This window comes from Propithecus coquereli, unplaced genomic scaffold (genome assembly GCF_000956105.1).
Source record: "Propithecus coquereli isolate 6110/MARCELLA unplaced genomic scaffold, Pcoq_1.0 Scaffold243, whole genome shotgun sequence".
Classification (NCBI taxonomy): Eukaryota; Metazoa; Chordata; class Mammalia; order Primates; family Indriidae; genus Propithecus; species Propithecus coquereli.
The window spans coordinates 2,080,229-2,102,542 of NW_012147986.1; the positions used below are offsets into that span (position 1 = coordinate 2,080,229).

Genomic DNA, 22,314 nt, shown 5'->3' on the forward strand with positions numbered 1-22,314 from the left:
AATAAAAAGGGAAGCTTTCAATTAGGTACCCTAACCAATCTCTTCTCATTCCTATTAACCCTGCACACTTCAGTCAGATCTCCCTGGAATACACTTTCAACACATCACTTAAATAAAAAGAAACTTAATTCGTTTCCTAATGCCTCTCACCTTAAGTTTAAATTCCTAGGATAGCTTTTCAAGGCCCTTCACGGTTATTTCTACTATGCTCATCACTCTTTCCCAATTGCCTCCTACCACAATGCAATGTAATCTTCTCTCAGGACCGTTGTCTCTCTGTATGTTGTTGCTCCCATATGGAATGTCACCCCTCCTCCCCTTTATGCAGTCAACATCTAAAGCCTCTTCATCTTCAATCTACTCCATGAAGTCTTCTCTCCCAGACCATTCTAGTCCAGACAGTGCATTTACTAACTGTCCATCCATTAGTCTAACTAGACCATAAAAGTCTTTTGACATCAGGAAGCATATTTACACTTTTTAATCACATATTGCTAGATACATAATAGGTATCAGTAAATTGATAATGCTGGCCTGATACAAGTCTGAAATCAAGATGGAAAATATTAAATATCTCTCCCCTACAGCATACCCAAACAAGTTAAACAAATCACTAAACCATTTGTTGCCTTCTAATTTTTAAGAATTCCTTGAGTACATAATTTTCTCCTCAATGAGACTGTATAAACTGCTTAAGAATATCTGAATTTTACACAGTTCTTAATTTCTGCCCCAGTACCTAATATAGAGTCAAGTATAAAAGTGGTATCCATATATACACACTAAATAAATGTATACCTTTTCTATTAACAGAATAAAAATAAAAACTTCAGGTTCTTTCTTTCTTTGAGACAGGGTCTCACTCTGTCACCCAGGCTGGAGTACAGTGGCATGATCATAGCACACCGCAGCTTCAAACTCCTGGGCTCAAGCAATCCTCCTAACTCAACCTCCCAAGTAGCTAGGACTACACGTGTGCACTATCATGTCTAATTTTTCTTTTTGGTAGAGATAGGGATCTCACTATGTTGCCCAGGCTGGTCTCAAACTCCTTGCCTCAAGCAATCTTCCCATCTCAGTCTCCCAGAGTGCTGGGATTACAGGCGTGAGCTACCCCGCCCAGCCCCAAGTTCTTTAAGATATATTTTCTTGGATTCGTCATGATTAATTAAAAGTTCAAAATAAATAGAAAAACTATGTGGTTTTCCAGTCACAGGAATACAGAGAGCTTAATACTCAATTCAATACTTGGGCCAGGGCTACTTACAAATTACTACTAAATGCTGTGAATTATTCTTTTTCATTTGCTATCCCCTTTGATGGGATAAGGCAACTATTACTAGAATTCAGCAAATCTGGCTAAAATTGGCTAGAATGCTGCTTTCTTTTGCTGGACTTAACCTTAAAACAATAGCATCAGATCTAGGAATCAGATTCTTGTTGACTGAAACCTGGTGAATGCATAATAAAAAGAGAATAAAAGGGCAGCAATGGAAGGAGAAAAAATAACAAGAGCATTAACATCTATAGATTTTTAAGCCTATTCAAAGTATACAACCAATTCGAGGTTATGGCCTTGAATCAAAGCTTCTATCTATGGGAAGTACATTCCCTCCTGACCATTTACAATCTAAATCTACAAATCACATTAGTAAATATAAGAAACAGTGGTTTCCAAATATATATAATAAGACTTACTTGAAAATTCCTGCTCAAATCTACCAATAATTACTATCAAATAGTATATTCTACATTACACTATCTTCAGTGCCTCTGCAAAGTATCTTTTAACTACACTACAAAAATTCTTCTAAATCTTATATTTTAAAGATTTTCTCTCCAAATTTCTACCATTTTACATTCTATTTTCTGAGCCCACAGCTGATCCCAAAACAATGAATTCATCTTGACTCCTTTTTGCTATGAAGTGATTTTATGAAGGTTCTTCTCAAGAAATACTAAAAATCACTTATCTATATAAAGTCAGAAAATATTTAAATCAACATTGTCTTTAGCCCAAGACAGGTAGGTATGTACAAGGCTATAATACAGTCTCTTAAAAGTGTGCAGTACAAATGGGTTATACTAACTTTTTATATTTTTATACTAACAGACTCTCTTATTTAGAGAAAGGTGATTCCATGTGACATTGTTTTATAAGTACACAGTTTATATTATATAAATTTTATGTTGCATAAGTGGGATAACTTGTTCAAAATAAACAGACAAACTATGTGGTGTGCTCAGTCACAGGAATACAGAAAGCCTAACAATTCAGTACTAAGGCCAGGGCTACTTAAGATCACAACTGTTAACAAAATTAATTTCTGCCATTTCCTTAGTGCCTAGTTAACACCAGAACTCATAACAGAATTTAGGGAAAACTTGGGCGCTGAGCATCATTATACAGTGATCTTTAAAAACACTCACCTTCAAATGACTACATTCTACGTTACACAGAGAACACAAATGTGGAAATATTCTTGGAGATGCTGCATAATAATCATTCATCATAGAAGGAGTTGGAAGTCTCTTCATCTTCTGGGCATCAGCATGTGAAAACTTTGGCAGCCATGATGCTTTCACAATACCAAAGGGAGACTGAATGGGAATGTCAGCCTCTGATTGATAATTCTTTTTACTTCCTCTTGATCCAACACGCACATTAGACGAATTAATCACAGGTTCACGTGGGATCCGCTCTTGTTGCCTTACAGCTGAAATTAATTCAGATGAAAAAGGTTGCTGGTTCATAGATGGAGGAATCAGAGATTGACTCATTGTCTGGCTAACTGTTTGGCTAAGGGACTGGCTGACAGATTTTACGGGTTCAAGGACTGACTGTCCTCCTGAAATGTGTAAGCCTGACATCTTGGTTCCACTCTCAACTGGGAAAAAGGACTGATTATTTGAGGACTCACCGGCAAAGTCCATGTGGCGAAATACATCTTCAACAGGAAACATAGAATTACACATCACATTTGGAGCGGGAACAGATGCAGAAATGCCCTGCTGTGACTGAAATTCATTCTTGACCTCATCAGTTGGAATTTCAGGATCATAAATACATACTTCAAGTGGATCTTCTGTGTAGCCATATTTGCTTGCATGCCCATAATCAATCACATTACTTGAAACTGCTTCACTACCAAGTGTTTCTTTATTTCTGCTCTGAGAAGGTAAATTAGGTAATTGGCGCCCCATTTTTCGCATTCTTATATCCCTCAAAATTAATGGCATATTTTCAGGAGTTAGCTGTTCATCAGGATAGCGACTAAGTTCTTCTAAGTCTTCATTAGATAATCCGAAGCTTGCTAAGATACTTGAGGCACTCTCTTTTGTATAGCGGCTCTGTACTTTAGGACTCTGCTCTGTAACCTGTGTTAGAGAACTCTGTTTCACTCCCACCGATGCAGATATATGAGGCTCTTCATCCCAACGGCTACCATGAGGCTTCCCCTTCTTTTGTTGTGCTTCATGAAAATCCAATTTTTCTTTGGTCAATCTTGGATCAGTTCGGTGTTGAGTTACCTCAACATTCATTCTCTGTGGTCCCATATTCTGATAAGATTCATGGCCAGCAAATCTGTGTGGAATTCCACGGGCTCTCCCTGCTGGATAAAATCTTGGAAGGCCCATGGATCCAGGCCTCATAAATGGTCCTGGAGGCCTCATCCCAGAAAGGTTAGGTGCTCGTGGCCTTTGAATTGGAAAGTTTCCTCGAGGATTAAACCTGGGTCTCGACGTGGCTATTTTCAAGAAAGCCTGATTTAATAAAGCGTAAGGTGGTGTTGAACCATGTGAGGCAACGGCATTCAGCTGCTGAAGCGCCAACTGAGTCTTAATCTGAGCAAAGTGCAAAGGAGATGGGCACAACAGAAGTGGGTTTGCAATGCCCAGGTTCAAGGAATTCACAAGTGGTGCGAAATTTTCCAAGAATAACACAAAGCTGAAAGTTAAAACACAAATATTAGATCATTTTAACTCAAACTACTTCATGAAGTGGGTTCTACAGCCAGTGTAAAACACTTTGAAATAAAGCCACGAAACCATTCTGCATTCCATATATTTTAAGAGTAAGGGCTTACGAGGACTTTTAAATTTCCCCAAAACTTTCTCCTCTTCTCTTTCCCAAATCCAGAACATAAACCCCAAATCTCAAACCAGTGTTCATGTATATTTTGTTGCACTGGGTGCTGTTCTAGGTGCTGAGCGGTAATTACAACTCCTTTTAAATAATCTTGAAAAACACTGGGGATTTATTTCACGCTTTAATACTGGAAAAAAAAAAAAGATGAAGGTATTAAAATACTGAGAAATGCACACACACTTAATTTGTATGTTATCGGACACTCAAACAATGAAAATAAGAGCTGTAAGACTGAAATTTCATAAGATCCATTTCTCTAAGACAGTCTTCCTTGGAATCAGCCTTCATACCTAATAAATTCCACATGGCAATTACACTTATGTCCCTGTCATTAAATAGTTGTTTCTTCTAAGACAATTTATCACCAATAACTTAATAACAGTATGACAAAACAGTATGTAATAGTATAGAATTAGTTATAACATAGAACATAGTATGTAACAAAACCAGTAACCCTCCCCTTGGATTCCCTCCATAGTCAGAATACAGGCAAATACATATGGATGATAATAATGATTAACTTTATAGAGCATTGTCTATATGTCAGTTACTGTTATAAGAACTTGACACAGATTGAATCATTTAATTCTCAGAACCACCCTGAGATATGTACAATTTTACAGAAGAGGACACTAAAGCACAGAAATTAAGTAACTCAGTCAAGTGGTCATGTTGGGATTTACATTCAAGGTAATTTGGCCCCATAATCTATGCTCTTAACTACTAAGAGATGTGAACAAGAATATCTTACAGCTTTTCCAGGCACTGTATTAGCACAAACTGATTGCTGACCAGCCCATCAGACGGCAACACTACCCACTCTAACCCATTTCTCAGAAGATAATATTTTAGCTATCATTCAGGACCAAGGTCAGCAGCCACATAACTTGCCCTCTCTCTTCCAGTTAAAAAAGCACAGGCATAGCCTGTGCTTTCTATCAAGTCCCTATCTTTATACCTGACCAAATTGCAGGCTGGGAAGGGTGACGTCTGGAGACACCTATGCTTGTGATCAAAATCCACGCTATGGATCCTATTTGCTGATCAACAATTTCTGGTTTAAGCTATGATTTCACCCATTACTCTACTATATATTTTTTCCTTATTTATTTATACAAAATGTTTGTGAAATGCTAATTCTGCTGGAAAATGGGCTTTATCTGGTTAACACTCTCCCTTCCAACCATTCTGCATGTTGCCACACTTAACCTTTGTAAAAGGACATTTTTACCATATCGCTCCTCTGTTCAAAAATCCAAGAGTATCTCATTCCTTTTATTTCTTGGCCTTATGTTTAAGGTGCAACCAATCTAGCCCACCTCTACCTTTAACATCTTATCAGACACATATCCCGACTATGCCTTTGCTCCTATTCTTCTCTTCCCAACTCCCTTTATCTTCTCCAATCAAAAACAAACAAAACAGGCCAGGCGCGGTGGCTCATGCCTGCAATTCTAGCACTCTGGGAGGCCAAGGTGGGAGGATCGCTCAAGGTCAGGAGTTTGAGACCAGCCTGAGCAAGAGCGAGACCCCGCCTCTATTAAAAATAGAAAGAAATTATCTGGACAACTAAAAATATATATATAGAAAAAATTAGCCGGGCATGGTGGCGCATGCCTGTAGTCCCAGCTACTCAGGAGGCTGAGGCAGGAGGATTGCTTGAGCCCAGGAGTTTGAGGTTGCTGTGAGCTAGGCTGATGCCACGGCACTCTAGCTAGCCCGGGCAAAAGAGTGAGACTCTGTCTCAAAAAAAAAAAAAAACAAAACAACCTTGCCCTGGATGCTGACTTATTTGACTTTACTCATCCTTCAAGGGCAGCCTCCATTAAACCTCCCTTGACCAGCAACACCCAGAGTTGAGTCTCCCAATAATCTTTCTTACTTATTGCTTGCACCATTTTTGGACTCATAACTTTTACTATCTTATGTTTTTGTGCTCATGTGCATAGTATTTTTCAACAATCTAGTGACCAGCCAGGCATAGTGGCTCACATCCATAATCTTAGCACTCAGGGAGGCTGAGGTGAGAGAATTGCTTGAAGTCAGGAGTTCGAGACCAGCTTGAGCAAGAACAAGACCCTATCTCTACAAAAAATAGAAAAATTAGCCAGGCATGGTGGTGTGCGCCTGTAGTCCCAGCTACTTGGGAGGCTGAGGCAGGAGGATCTCTTGAGCCCAGGAGTTTGAGGTTGCAGTGAGCTGTGATGAGGCCACTGCACTCTAGCCAGATCGACAGAGCAAGACTGTCTCAAAAACAAAACAAAACAAAACAAAACAAAAAAACTAGTGTCACCTGAAAGTATATGTTCATTAAGTCTTATCTCCCAAGAATTTAAACCCTATTCGTACTCAAAAGACCATCAAATATTTGTTAAACTATTTGAATGATCATATCAAAGTCCTCATTATTAACATGCAGATTATTAATTTTCAAATTAGCGTGAAACACAAGAATGACAAAGGCTTTTGATTCGCCAAATACAAGCAGCAGACACAAGCTTACTCAAAAATGATACCCAAATTCTCTGTAAAAAAATGTTCACTTATAACAAGCTCCTGGTCTTTTAAAACCATCACAAATCATATGAAACTCTCTGCCTACCTTCTATATAATTACTTCCAAGAACTTTCTCTTTACTCAATCCTAAGAAACAATCACTGCTTATGTAAAGAGTTTGTCATCTAGTTAGTCAAACCTTTTCTGCACTATTTTCCCAATTTGGTGAAGCCTCTCTTAACTTCACAAGCAAACTCTTCCAAATATTGTTTCTCCCCCAAAATAAAACAGAAAAGTAACAGATTTCAGTCAGAGTCATCTAATTCCTATATGTAACTGTGAACAAGTATCAGCTGGAAGTATCTACATTTTAAATTCTTTAAAGGCAAAAGTCTACCTATGTATTTCCTAATATGCCTAGCATTGCCTTAAACTGACACATGTACACATTTATAGAATATGAGAGAGCAGCCTTTTTCACAAACTGTATTCTCCAGAATACTAGTGTCCTGTAAGACTAGTCTTCTACAAACAAGTTCCCCAGTCAAGGAAGTTTGAAATGTGCTGTACTTGCTTCTCAGAGGCACCTAAGGCCTATTAGTATATTAAAGGTTCTGAAAAGCCCCATTGTTTATCAAAAACCTTTTTTTCATTTTTATTTGTCAAACTGGAGTTTTTCCTCATGCATATACTCAACAATGATGTCTGAAATATTTAGTAGCCAGAAAAGCACAAACAATGAACAATTAGAATATACTGTAGAAGCAGAATCCTGAGCCTCTCCTTCCTCCATCCTCCTTAAGCTCTTAGTTGCCGTAACATGAGGAGGCAGTGATGTGGCAGCCCTAGAGGAGACACGAGAAGAATGGGGGACATAGGGGTTCACCCTGGGAGCAACAGCTGCTTACTAATCAGGGCAGAATTATTCCCACATTTTAACAACTGGCATAGCTGTATGTATCAGTTGTAGTCACTGAGTATCAGTCCTGAAAAGATCAGTCTTTTACAGAACAGCCTGGGATTCACATAAAAAGAATTAAAAGGCCTTTTCCCAGTTAACGCATTTCAACTATCAACAAGCAGAGGTTTAGCTAGTTTGCGATTTTTAGGAGTCTTTAAAAAAAAAAAAATCACATTACACCTCCCATATAGTTAGTCCCATCCCGAAATCTAATACAATGAGGACAGAGTAGTAAGTTAACAACCCTGGTTCGCCCTAAGAATTCTCTATCCCTTCTCTCTTGGGAAGACAAGTAAGAGGCCTGTTAAGAATACTTATTATTAAGCATTCTGGTCCCAGGACCTGCTAGCTAGTGGTAGGAAAGTTTCTCTTCACATTCATTTCCTGGGAAATCCACCATTATAAATTATAAGCCCATGTTACTCTTCCAATCAGTCGCTTCTACCAATTTCCTTTTTGAGAGCAAGTTTCTTTAACCCTTCTGAACTTTAAGCCAAAACTTCTCCTAACTTATCCCAAGATTTCTTATAAATTTCATGCTTTCAAGTCTAGTATATTTTATATCATTTAGTTTGTATTTAGTAACAATTTCAGACAGTAATACACTGACAGAAAATTGCTGAACACCTTCTTAAGCTATAGTATCATTTGTAATCCTGGTAGAGAAGTTTCTAACGAAGTACTTCATGAAAACATTATCATTAAAAGAGGAATTATGATCAATTACTTTACATTCATTTGGTTGTTCCAGCTCTATTAGAATTCCCACTAAAATTATGTTAATTTTAAATTAGAAGCATGACACACAATGTTGGGCATTGGTAAGTAACAAATACTTTTTAAAAGGCCAGCACAGTGGCTCACACCCGTAATCCTAGCACTCTGGGACGCCGAGGTGGGCGGATTGTTTGAGCTCAGGAGTTCGAAACCAGTCTGAGCAAGAGTGAGACCCCGTCTCTACTAAAAATAGAAAGAAATTAGCCAAACAACTAAAAATAGAAAAAATTAGCCAGGCATGGTGGCGCATGCCTGTAGTCGCAGCTACTCGGGAGGCTGAGGCAGAAGGATTGCCTGAGCCCAGGAGTTTGAGGTTGCTGTGAGCTAGGATGATGCCATGGCACTCTAGCCCAAGCAACACAGTGAGACTCTGTCTCAAAAAAAAAAAAAAAAACCTTTTAAAAAATAATAAAAAGTCTGCCTATGACATATATGCCAAATAACACATCTTCAATGGTTAAAATATTTAAGCAATCTGTAGCATCTTCTTTGTGAATGAAATTTAAGGAGTACAGGACACCACCCTTATCTATGAGCAATATATTCCAAGACCCCCAATGGATGAATATCTGAAACCATGGATAGTACCAAACCCTATGTTTTTTCCTATACATACATACTTACAATAGTTTAATTTACATAGTCACAGTAAGAGATTAACAACAATAAAAGAGAATATATGCTATAATAAAAGTTATGTGAAACGTGGTCTCTCCTCTCAAAATATCTCATCATACTGTACTCACCCGTTTTTGGACTGTAATTGACTTCAGATAACTGAAAATGCAGAAAGCAAATATGTGGGTAAGGGGAGAATACTGTATATTCATATTTCATCTGAATAATTTTAATTTTTTTATTAAAAAGGTTAAGTACATTTTTAATCATTTAGGAAAGTTACTTTTTAGTCTTCTCTCTTACAGCTATCATTCACATCCACTCCAAATAAAATGTTTGACTAAAAGGATGCTTGTATCTGTATTTGAAGCTTCCTATTTATTATAAACTTTCCTTTTGCAATTACATAATTCTAAAGCCTTATTTTTTCAAATCTGACTTAAAGACAGGCAAACTCCACCATCAACACCTTTCTTTGCTTTGTTGCTTAACTTTTATGTCATCCTCAGTCAACTCAAGGGAATAAAATTCCAAAATCAAATATCAGGTCTTTAAGGATATCTTTAAAAACAAAAGCTAGGTACTCCTAAAAAATTTAGAGAAAAAGTCTTCTTAGCAATAAATATATCAGAGTACCTTCAAACCCAAGCTTGTTATTCATACAAGTAATTACTGACATCACCATTCTAGGTGGGGAAGGACCAAAGTTATTAAGCCAGCACAGATTTCTTCCTTCATAGAGCCAACTAACATTCCACTTTAAGATGGAGCTAATATCTTACAAGAATTAGAAAAAACAAAATGATAAAATATATAATTAGAAATCTGCAAGTTTCCCTTTTCACATCTCTGCAAGTAGGAGGGTTTGCAGAAAGATTGTAAACTGGTTGAAAAAACTATACTATATCTGTGTTTTCAGCTGTAAAAGAGAATGCATTCCTGGTATGATGTATATTGTAAGGATAAGAACTAGTGAGTGAAAAAACTCCCTTCAAGTTGTTTTCATTTTTTAAATTAACATATGAACAAAAGAAATCAATAAAATGCTGGTTAAAGATAAACTAGCCATACAATAGTATTACAAATGTAAGTATATAAACAGTATGACCATTACCTATGTATGAAGTCAAGCTGGTTCCTAACCTGGAAATAGAATATGTAATAGAGCCACAAGTACTTCAAAATCCTGCTGTTACAAGAGGTTTTCACCAAGGATGGCATTCACTGATTTGACAATAATTTTTAAATACTGTTAAATATCATAGAATTTATACAATGGAGGTAGGTAACAAGTGATAGCCAATTACTCAGGACAAATGTTTTACACAGTAAATATAACCTTTATTATCTATAACCATTAAAGAACATGCCATTTTCTGGATAATAGAGGTTTCTAATAACTGAGAAGGTAATCCTCTACATTTCCTTTCAAACATTTTTAAAATGAATACTTCCTAATATACTTCAGCAGGGAATTTTGAGTTTTTCATTTTCCTTATTCTCCCACCCATGGAGTATATAGCATCCATTGCCCTATGGAGAAATATAGCCTAGAATTTAAAAAAATTAACTGAGGTTCTAAAAGAATTATTTTTTCAGACTCAGAAAATACGCCACAGAACAGGAGTCGCCCCCTTATCCAAAGCTTCGCTTTCCACAGTTTCAGTTACTTGCAGTCAACAAGCATGGTTTTGAGACACCACATTTACCTAACTTTCATTACAGTATGCCATTATAATGACTCTATTTTTAATTATTGTTGTTAACCTCTTACTGTGCCTAATTTATTAACTGAACTTAGGTATATATACATTGGGAAAAAAACCACAATATATCTATACAGTTTGGGTACTATCTGTTTTAGGCATCCACTGGGGTTCCCCCTTCAGAGAATGGGGAACTACTACATTGAAAGGATAAAGTATGAAAACTCCTTCTGGGTTGGAAACTTCAGAATTTGGAGACTAAAATTAGAGGGCAAGTTGTTAAAAGTTGAAAACAGAAGGTGGAACAATACAATAGGAAAGTGTTTGGGAGATTTTTCAGTGGTTGGGGGAGGGAAGAAACAGTAAATTCAAAACGGAAAAACCTGTCATCCAATTTTCAAAAAGCCCATGACCCCAAAATGTTAAAAATATTATTTAGGGATTTCAGAATCTAGGCCTTCAAGACCCAAATTTACATGGCTGTGATAATTACCTCTCTTCTCCCCCATCCAATTTTTAGCTACTGGCTCTCTTACACTGCTACATGCCTGATGCTTTTTGCTGCTATCATCACTTCTATATATCTCAGGTTTGGTAAATACTGATTTTTGTTGTTTCTGTTTTATTTTTTGGCAGAGAGGAACATTTAATAGGCAATGTCAGTAGGTCAGAAAATTCGTTCTTAGAGGTGTTCAAATCCTACATGCCACTATGGGAGAGGGTGAGGAGATATAATATCACAGTAGACCCCTCTTTTTCTCCATCTTTCTCATTTTAGTGGAATGAGTTCAGAATCATTCATTCAATTTATTAAACATTTTCTGAGACTCGCCTAACATGACAGTCACTCTGCTAGTTCCTGGAGTTTCAAAGTCAAAATATGGTTCCTATAACCAAAGTGCTAACAATCTAACAAGAAAAACAAAATGATGAACTGCAGTACAGTTTGTCAGTTTTATGACAATGCTTAAGTATCAGAAAAGGATTTCTGGAAGAGGCAATAAATGCTTGAGTTGATTTGTATGAATGGTATCTTCTACAGTTTTGAAGGAAATGGGAGAAAACAGATATCAAATAACAAGGTCCTACTAAACATGTGTTTATCAAATTTCCAAAAATTTAAAATATCCTGGATAAAGTTTCTAAATAAAATACTATTAGACAGTTGTGCTGGAATGTTTAATAAATTATAACAAACTTATTAACTGCATATTTCTGACAAAGCTATAAAATTCTGGACCAGATAGCTTCAGCTAAAATGTTCGAATCTTCTGTAACATCAAGACTATTTGATAAAATCATCTACAAAGACAGGCAAAAAAAAGTCTGTTAGGAACCTATGTTCCTTATGCCAACCATTAGCTACTACTGTTAGTGGCGTTTGAATTGTCTCCCAAAACTATCCATTCTCGATCCTCTGCTCTCTATACCAATTCCCTTAGTCACCAAGGTTCAAAAACATTTTATTCTCCACTTCTAATTATAAAATTCTATGTATTCCTGTCAATACTTCTTATACATACTTTTCTTTCCCCGCTCACTGTCATCACCATCCTATTATAATCCCTTATCACTCTACACCATAGCCACCCTCCATCCCAATTCATTCTGCCACTAACACCTTTTTCTTGGCTTTTATAAACTTTAAATCTACAGTTATCTACACAGATTCACAGGTATAAAGAGGGAAATGTTACAGACTCAAGTTCTTAACAAGTAAAATAATGTGCTTGGGATTTTCTTTAATATAATCTGAGGGTGGGGGATGATGGGAGTTTGATGAAACAAGAGTAGTAAAAAAAAAAAAAAAAAGGTGAGGGGAGAGTAAAATACCAACTTGAGTTATTGAAGATGGCTTCATTTCTTCTCAATCTAACATTATCATACCAAGGTCTAACAGAAACCAAAATCAGCTAATGTTATAATTAACAAGCAATGTATAAATAATAAATTCAGATTTAAGTCTAAAATCTCGTTTTAATTATTCCCTACACCCTCCCTTTCCATTTACACTTTTTATTTTTTGAGACAGGGTCTCACTCTACTGCCCGAGTTAGAATGCAGTGGCATCATCATAGCTCACTGCAGCCTCGAACTCCAGACCTCAAGTGATTCTCCTGCCTCAGCCTCAGTAGCTGAGACTACAGGAGCACGCCACCTTGTCTAGCTAATTTTTCTATTTTTTGTAGAGACGAGGTCTCACTATGTTGCCAGGCTGGTCTCGAACTCCTGGCCTCAAGTGACCCTCCCTGCCTTGGCCTCCCAAAGTGCAAGGATTATCAGCTTAAGTCACCACACCTGGCCTCCACCTGACTTTTTATGAATTACTAAACAGTTTCATATTTCATTGTCTCTGTTTCATTCTACCTTATGGTGGAAAAAATAACTAGTAAAATTAAGCAAAATAACCAAAAGGTTCTTGATAAGAAACCTCTGATTAAGAATTAGGTTATGCCACACCAAAGAAAATAAACCATAAACTCTTGGCTTTTCAAGAGTGATAATGATGTAACCTAAAAAAAAAAAAAAAACGCGACAAGAAACAAGAAAACAAGAACCAAAAAGACAAGGGCAAATTTGGCATTAACACCTGCAAAACAACCAAATGTACTAAGACAGTCATTATAAAGCCTTTTTCATTTAACCCCAGGAGTTCTGGTCATAAAGAGGTTTGCTCACCCAAGAGGAATTTATGAATAGCTATCTTATGAAATCATTAATCTTACTTGGAAAATTCTGAGTTGAGATCTGAGTTCTTAACTATAAACTCCTTTGAAAAGAACTGCAATAGTACTAACCCTTTAAAATAATTATTTATTCCTAATCATAATTATGCTTGTCGCAGAAAATGATAAAAAGTAGCAAATAAAATCCTTACCAATAAAACTATCACCCAGAGTAAACTAATATTCTGGTAGTTTCATCTAGTTTTGCTTATGTGCATGTACACAGATGGGGGGGGGTGAGGTACACAGAACTTTGTACAAAATGAGAACAATGCTATTTTCAATTAACATTTCACTTTCTACATTTAATATTTTTCAAAACCAGTATATTTAATGGTCACAAAACATTCTGAACCTTTGAACTGTTTTAACAAGTGTCCTTTTAAGAACTAAAACCAGGGCCAGGCGCGGTGGCTCACGCCTGTAATCCTAGCACTCTGGGAGGCCGAGGTGGGAGGATTGCTTGACCTCAGGAGTTCGAGACCAGCCTGAGCAAGAGCGAGACCCTGTCTCTACTATAAATAGAAAGAAATTAGCCAAACAACTAAAAATAGAAAAAATTAGCTGGGCACAGTGGCACGTGCCTGGAGTCCCAGCTACTTGGGAGCCTGAGGCAGGAGGATTGCTTGAGCCCAGGAGTTGGAGGTCGCTGTGAGCTAGGCTGACGCCACGGCACTCTATCAAGGGTGACAGAGTGAGACTCCGTCTCAAAAAAAAAAAAAAAAAAAAAAAATTTAGTATAATGTCAATCATAAAAATTCTTTTAGTAACATAGTAGAAACTGAGTTCTTGAGGCAGGCATGAAAAAACGGCTTGATGAATTAAAAAGTTTTCATTACTAGATCCCATCAGATATTTCTGAGACGTCTACTACCACGGACAATCAAGAACTGCCTATACTTTGATGCAGTTTTTAAGAAGTTTTTAATCTTTGTTCCAGATGTCAGTTATAATCTCTTAGAATCCAAAACCATCACAAAAAACTAGTCTGCCAGATCGTTATGGCTCCATTAGATTTATCATGAAAAGATTTATATCAAACCCCACACCTGGACTTTACAGCACTTCATAGTTTACAAGGCACTTTAATATTATCTCACTTGAACTTCACAACAATCCTAAGAGCAAAGGAATCCCAGTTTACACATTAAGTAAACCCCTAGAACACAGCTAGGAAGTAACAGGATCACAACAGAACCTACAGCTCCTCTCAGTGTTCTTTCTGTATTCTAGAAATAAAAAGCACAAATTGATTTTACAGCTTTATTTCTAATCATAAAAAAGCAATACATGTTCATTACTCACCTTCCCCCAAAAAAGGAAAGAAAAACCTCCATTATCACATCCAGAAAAGAATAAAAACTTTTCTATAATCTTACTGCAAAGGGAATACTACTATTAACATTATTTTTCTAGGTATATACATACCCACATACCTCATTTGGTGCTGCTTTGTTAGAACACTGTTTGTCTCAGAATATGTAAGTTCACTTTGATAATTAAGAATGCAGTTACTACAATGGCCAGTTAATATAAGAGTCCAATTGTTTATTCAGCTATAAAAACATCATTCTGTGCTTTCCTGGCATTCAATCTGCTAATCTCTTGTACCACATAGAGCCACTCAACCAACTCGTTACTACCATTAGTTTTTTTTCTCCCCTCATGTTTCACAAAAGGTATGTAAGTAGTAATTGTGAAGGTGCCACATGTGTGTTAGGAGTATCATGTTGGATATCAAAATCCAAAATCCAAAATGTTGTGCCTTCAAGGAAATGGTCAAAGAAACAGAAAGCAAAAATAGGCAGAAAATCAGAACCATTATTTGGCATCATGAAGGACTTCACAAATTTCATTGCTACCTGAAAGGATCAATGAACATATCATTTCAGATTTGAAACAAAATGAAAGATCACTTGCTAATGCACAATGCCAGGAACAGATCACCGAGAGAACCAGGCATTAACAATCTCATATAGCAATAATTTAATATTATTTCCAGGAAAACAACTTTTTGATAAATGGGGTATTATCAGATACACCTTTTTGGTTTTTAGGAGCATGTGCACTGCATACAGAAATAGGTCTACAGAGCACAATATTATATTCATTGTAAATGATGTTCCCCTGGAGATGTGCACTGGTGATGCTGCTTACCTCACTGCCCCTAACAAATACAATGGATTAGTCCAAGAGAAACCACCTGATCCAAGTTGCAATAAAGGAATCTTCCCTAGGATTTTTTAACTAAAAATGAGAAAAGTGGAAGATGCTCATAAAACTCAAAGCTGTTGACAGCTGTACTTACTGCTTTACTGACAAAGCAGTAAGCACTGAAACTAACAAAAAAACACCACGATAACAGAGGTAAGCAGGAAGAAGTGAACAAGCAGCAAGAAGTGAACACAGTATTGAAGATATTCAATACCTAGTTCCAATTGTTCTTGAAACCTAACTACATCTTTGCCCTCGCTGCCATTTGATTATTATTTTTTTCATGGAGTACATGGGCCAAAAAATATCCCCATTCACCTGAAGTAGATTCTAAAATCTTCCGTTAAGCATACCTGAACTGACTAAACACCTTAAAATGCCAAAAGGCCCAAAATCTTTACAAAGTATAAAAGAACATATATAGTATACTATCTTTTGTGTTTTAAAAAAAGAAATAATAAAACATACATATATCTGCTTATGGTTAAAAAGAAACACAGTAAAGGTAACACAGCAAACAATGAAGTTGGTTACCTACAAAGCGTAACCAATGGACAGAAAGGATTAAAGGGATATGGGAATGATATTTCATGGAGTATAACTTACTGTATAGTTTTAACCTTTGGAATCATTGTTAAATCTACATATTTTTAAAAAATTGTATCAGTAAAGATGGAAGGAAATAACTAAAACTGAAAGCAAACTAAATCATATTTCTAATGAATACCACAACCCACTGAAGAGGGAAAAGAAAACTAATTCAACTATGAACCCACTATTCAACTGATACACCCTCAGTTTTGATAAAGCTAGGAGAAAGGTAAAAATAACAAATTTTCACTCTTCAGTAAATTTGTTTTTTGTAGTGATACTACGGATAAAGCAATTCTGAAACAACTTTAGACATATTATAGGTTTGAGCAAATAAGCAAATGTTTTGATACTGCTGGGAACCAGGTCTGTCACTGTGAATACAAATATGGTATGGTAGAAAGCAATAAAGAAATGAACAGTAATAAATTATATAACACTGAAAATACCATGAGTCCGTAAGTCCATACCAATAAATCAATCAATGGGGGAGAAGAGAAAGCTCTTATAGAGTGCTGAGTAACAACTAGTAAATGTAGAACAGCTAGAGTGGAAAAATCATTTTGTAACCATCACAATAAAGACTGGCTCAAGCAAGAATCACGAGTAGGTATTATATACAGAGGGAAATTCTGATGACTAGGACATTTGCATAGTCTTAAAATGTCTCTCCCAAGATTAATTCAAGATAGGGGGGAACCAAACACTTTAATATCAAAACATATGATCAAACATAGTATCACCCATGAAGAGCAGATGGACATCATGTACCTCCAGATGTACCCTGGGGACATATCGTCACTTACGTGATTTTTCTGTCCAGGGATGCATAATCTGAATCTAATCAAGAAGAAACATCAGACAAATCCGAAATGAGAAATGTTGTATTAAAGAGAAAAGCAAGTTGTATTCTTCAAAAATATTGTTCCAGATTAAAGACGACATGACAACTAAATGCAGTATCTGATCTTAGATTGATCTTGTACTGGAGGAAAAAACTACTATAAAGAACATTATTGGGTCAACTGACAAAAACTGGAATACAAACAGACTAAAGAATTTTATCAATGTGAATATAATTGAAGTTGGTAACTGTACTATGACTATGAAAAATACCTTTTTAGGAAATATATACTAAAGTATTTAAGAATAAAGGAACATGATATATGCAACTTACTGTTAAACAGTCCAATAAAAAAGTGTGTATGTAGGAGAGAGAGGGAATTCCCCTAACACCCAGGACTTAAATTCACTCAAAAACAGTTTTAATGACCCATTTCATGTCCAACATTGGACTATGTAACTTCTTAACTGTATAATAAGTTAAAAAGACTACAAGCAAGTACGGCAAGAGGCAGAAAACCTGAATATAATACAGAGCATCAGCCCCAAGAACAATTTTGGATTTGGCTCTTCTTTTTCTGCAACATGTTCACTCCCTACTGTCTGTTTGTCAGCCCATTATGCAATCCACAATAACCTAATCTTTGGGGAAATTTCCAATGATCTGAAGATACCCACCCTGCTAGGAGGGGGTCCAGGGAATGACTTCATGCAAAATTGGTTAACTCCCATAAATAAAGTTTAACACTAGTAATTCAGCTTTAGAGAGATAGTGTAGCATAGTGTTTTAAGAATTTAGGCCCTACATTCAGTGTTTTAACTCCCGTCCTGCAGCTTGCTAACAAGGTGACCCTGAGCAAGTTGGCTAACCCAAGTCTCAGTTTCATCATGTGAAAATGGAAATAAAAACAGTACCTACTCAAAATGTCATGAAGATTAATTAAAATCATAACTTCTGACGTGCAATAGGTGCTCAAAAAAGTTAGATAATAAACATAATGCTTTACTTAAGAAGCAGATAGGTGGCTGTTCCTTTTATTAAGGCTTGGGTAGTTTCTGAAAATTATAATATATTGGAAATAGGAATTAATTGCTTACTTCCGCCTTTCTTTCAGTATTTCCTAAATTAAGATCTAGCAATTGTTGAGTACATTTCAAAAGTCACATCAAGGGGGCGGGGGGAAACCAAGGGCAACACACATAACCTAAACATCTGTACACCCATAACTTGCTGAAATAAAAAAAAAAAAAAGTCACATCAAAATTCATGGATTCAGATGTTGATGAACCAAAGCATTATCTAAATAACATATAAAAAGCAGCTTTTCTTGAATAAACTACAAGAAAAGGTAGGTGGGTAGCTTACAGACTTGTGAAATAGATCAACCAATTGCAACCAGTTATAAACGAACTATAAATCTTACTTGGATCCTTACTCCAACAAATTGTATACATATGTGTGTGTTTGTGTGTGGGGTATGAGAGATATAACTGGGGAAATGTGAATACCGTCTAAATATGTGATATTATAAATTATTATTAGTGATTACTAACAGTAGCTATACTCTAGAGAAAATTTTGAACAATATATTGATGAAACGATATAGAATGTGCTTAAAAATAAACCAGGGGTATAGATTAGACAAACTGACCATTAGCTTTTAATCACTTAAGCTGTATGATAGGTATGTGTGTGAATCATTATATAATTCTCTCTACTTGTGCATATGTTTAAAATTTTCCATAATAAAATATTTTTAAAAAAGAGTAGGGGGGTATGGTGACTCAGACCTGTAATCCAGCACTTTGGGAGGCTGAGGCAGGAGGATCACTTGAACCCAGGAGTTTGAGGTTGCACATGCTACTGCACTCTAACCCAGGCAACAGAGCGAGACCCTGTCTCAAAAAAAAAGTAAAAAAAAAAATCAATAGAAAATAAAATTGGAAACTTTCTACAGAGACAATAGGAAAATTAGTTGAAAGTTTAGTAAAATGAAGACTGTAGAAATAAGATAAGAAAAAAGTATTTTGGTATTTAAGGGGTTCAAGAGTTGAAAGATAATGTAAAATATATGTACCCCAAGGTAACTATTAAGAAAATATATGTACTTTAAAACTATTTCTCCTATGTTCCCTGAAATTTCTTTTTTCAATGCAAAACCCTTGTTATTCTTGACCCTCACTGATCATTATTATAGCTATGTGTTTTATTTCTACACCTCACCTTTTCCTTACCCTTCTTCCTTTCCATTATTCTCTTCCCATCTCCCACATACTTATTTTTCTTTCATTTTCATTTCCTTCAACCACAAATTCGAGACCAAACAAAGTTAAAGCACTGAAGAGTAAGTTGAATACAAATGAAGGTTTACTGGCTTTAGCCCAGAACAAACACTTTCATCCTGGAGGATCCCTAAACTACCACATTTCAACATTCGTTAGCTCCTGTTTGATTGCAAAACAGTCCAAACTGTGTTACCAGGTGCCTACACTGGAAGCACTGTTTCTTAGTATGTAAAGCATTTTATTAAGAATTTGGATAGATTTAGTCAAAGCTTTATCAGTATACATTAAGGCACAGTGCAAAGAGCATGATTTGGAGGCCAGGCTGGGGCAACTACAAGCTGAGTTCATTTACTCAACATCTGAGCATCTACACACCTGGCACCGGCATAGATACAAAGATTAACACAACAATCACATAAATGGTTACAAAATATAGAGAAGTGCTACAAGAGAGGCATGTATCAAGTTTATAGAAGCACAAAATACTTTAACGAAGTTAGATTAGATGACCTTTCAACTCTGAAATTCTATTAATCTAAATTCCTTTAAACCTCTTCTTTTAAAAGGGAATATCCACAGGTTGCAATTTTCTGTCAAAAGATGCTGCTTAAGCACTTAATTTTGAAATAAAAGTAACTGCTAACATTCATTAAGCACCTAGTATGTGCCAAAGGATAGGAGTTTTCTATACACTGTCTCACCAGTCACAAAAATCCAAAGCAGGAAATAGTATTAACACCATTTTACACATAAGGAAACAGAAAGTTCAGAAAGACTAAGTAACTCACCCAAAGTCTCACACACAAAGTAAAAGGAAAATAGGGATTCGAATCCAGATCTTCTGATTCCAAAGCCTATTCTCTTTCCACTAAACTATTTGTCTCATTTTCTTCCACTACATAAAAACAAAATTTCCAGATCACCTTCTTAAGAGCACCCAAGAGAAAAACTCTATGGCAGCTGTGAAGTACAAAGCAATGACTGATTGTGAGAGCCTTTTTTAAACTAGAGCACCTGCCACACAAATCTCCATAACAAAATGCAAAAAAGATTACAAAACTTAAATATAACCAATATACAAGGCAATAGATATGTGGGACATGAATAAATATGTTCTAAAAATGAATATTTTAGTTAATAAAAACGAATGAGATTTTGTGGTTTCTTCCAACTGTTTTATCTTTACCCTTTCTTGGGTCCAACACAAATAAATGACCAAGAAGGGAATGGTCCAGCATATTTTAGTCTATTAACGTGTTGGATTCCACATAATTATTTAAAAGTACATATTACAGAATATGGGAATACAAATTAAGTGCATATGAAATGCTGTCAAATATATTTTTAAAAAAGAACGCAGCATAAGCCCACTGTCTAGAATGCTTAATCATTAACCAAATTTAAAGCTATTTTGATGTAATGTCATTTACATGTTTATTTTGTGTAAACTTCCTTAAATTCATTTTTTGGTAAATTCTTTTTCCAAAAATTTGCAATTCTGAACCAGCAAAAACAACATCCCTGAAAAAAATAAGTTAACCCTTTACAACGAATGGTGAAAAAAACTTTTCTGGGCACAATTCCAAAGCTGGTTTAAAAAAGAATTTGAATCAGCATAAATCAATGGATCCCGGTGACAAGTTTTTCTTCAGAATTCAGTTCTGATTGAGAGTATTCCCTCTTCCCACCCCAAACATGGCCTAAGGTCAAATTTTAAGGTTAAGAAAAATGAGCTGAGGCAACCAGCCTTCATAATCTAGCTCAAAGATTCAGTAATACTGTAAGTCTCCTTCGTTTGCAATTGCCTCAAACAAAAAATGTTTCAAGCGTCCTCAAGGATTCGAGTGTGTAGTACACGCTTAACGCCCTTTAATAGAACGGGGCCCGAGCTAGGAATCACACAAAAAACACTAACGTTCCATATTCACGACTCCTTTGAGAAATCTGGAAATACTGTTAAGTATCACAGCCATTTACGAGCCCTCTGCATCCCACACAGAGGTGACATTTTCTCTGCTTTCAAACCTGCACAAGGCAGGCACAGGAACTGCGGCCGGCAAAACCCGCCGGATCGTCACAGTCCCCCCTTCATCCCAACTCCCCCCTCCCCACCCCCAAACACGTTCTTCTCTCCACGCTTCTCGCACTGTCGCCGGTCAAACTCCAGCGCCTCTTCGGGCTCGATGAGAATAGCTCCTGCCTCCTCGCTGCTTCCTCGGCTGTCAGGCCCAGCGGGGCCGCGGCCGGCCCTGCGCCGATGGGGAAAGGGCCGCCTGGGCCTTGCCAAAGGGCTCCTCACTTTCCTCAGCCCAGCACAACGGCGTCAGGCGGCTCTTACCGAGACAGGGTCCTACACGGTGCCCAACCGGTCCCTCCTGAGCAGTGACCTGGACAAACGCGGGAGCCTTGCAGCCCAGTTCGCCTGCCATCCCGAGGGTCCCCCAACCTCCTCCCGCCCCCGCCGTCTGCCCGCCGCCATTTTGTGCGCAGCCGCTGCGACACAGATACAATAGTCGGCCCGGTTCTCACAGCAAAGGCTCAGGACCCCCACGCTACGGGCCCCCGCCTTCCAGCCTCCTGCTCCCCACAAGGCAGCAGTCCTACCTATGCCTACCCGACTAACAGCCGGATCCCATTCGCGACCCACACAGTTTAGCACTCTGCCTCCAGTCTCGACGACGACGACGAAGATATCGCCTCCAGAGAGGTGCACGCATGCGCGCCTCTAAAGCCTCTGCGAGCCGCCGTCTGCTCCCAGCGCCTGCGTACCGCCGGCACTGCGCTCGCCCGAGGCCAGAGAAAGAGCCCGAGGAGCTTGCTTCCAGAAGGGGGCGCTCCCGAGCTGTGGCGTTCCGAGGCGCCTGCTGCAAAACTCAAGCATGGATGCCTTTGCTTGTTCTGTGCATGTCCTATCCAAATCATGCTCCTCCTTTAAGAGATCTATT

The 22,314-nt window shown here is 37.2% G+C and overlaps 1 protein-coding gene across 4 annotated transcripts in view; it reads right to left on the bottom strand.

Moving 5' to 3' along the window:
• ZNF638 (zinc finger protein 638) overlaps positions 1 to 22,093 on the bottom strand; it is an 83,608-nt gene extending 61,515 nt beyond the window's left edge. The window contains exons 1-3 of one of the 4 annotated variants that reach the window (XM_012646497.1): positions 21,974 to 22,090; positions 2,922 to 3,949; positions 2,431 to 2,717 (exon numbers count right to left, since the gene is read on the bottom strand). In XM_012646497.1, the coding sequence (XP_012501951.1) occupies positions 2,431 to 2,717; positions 2,922 to 3,675 (1,041 nt within the window). In that variant the 5' untranslated portion in view covers positions 3,676 to 3,949; positions 21,974 to 22,090. Of the gene's footprint in view, positions 1 to 2,430; positions 3,950 to 21,973 lie in introns of all 4 variants that reach the window. The other 3 variants (XM_012646496.1, XM_012646495.1, XM_012646498.1) reach the window with 3 other exon arrangements.
• Positions 22,094 to 22,314: the final 221 nt, after the last annotated feature.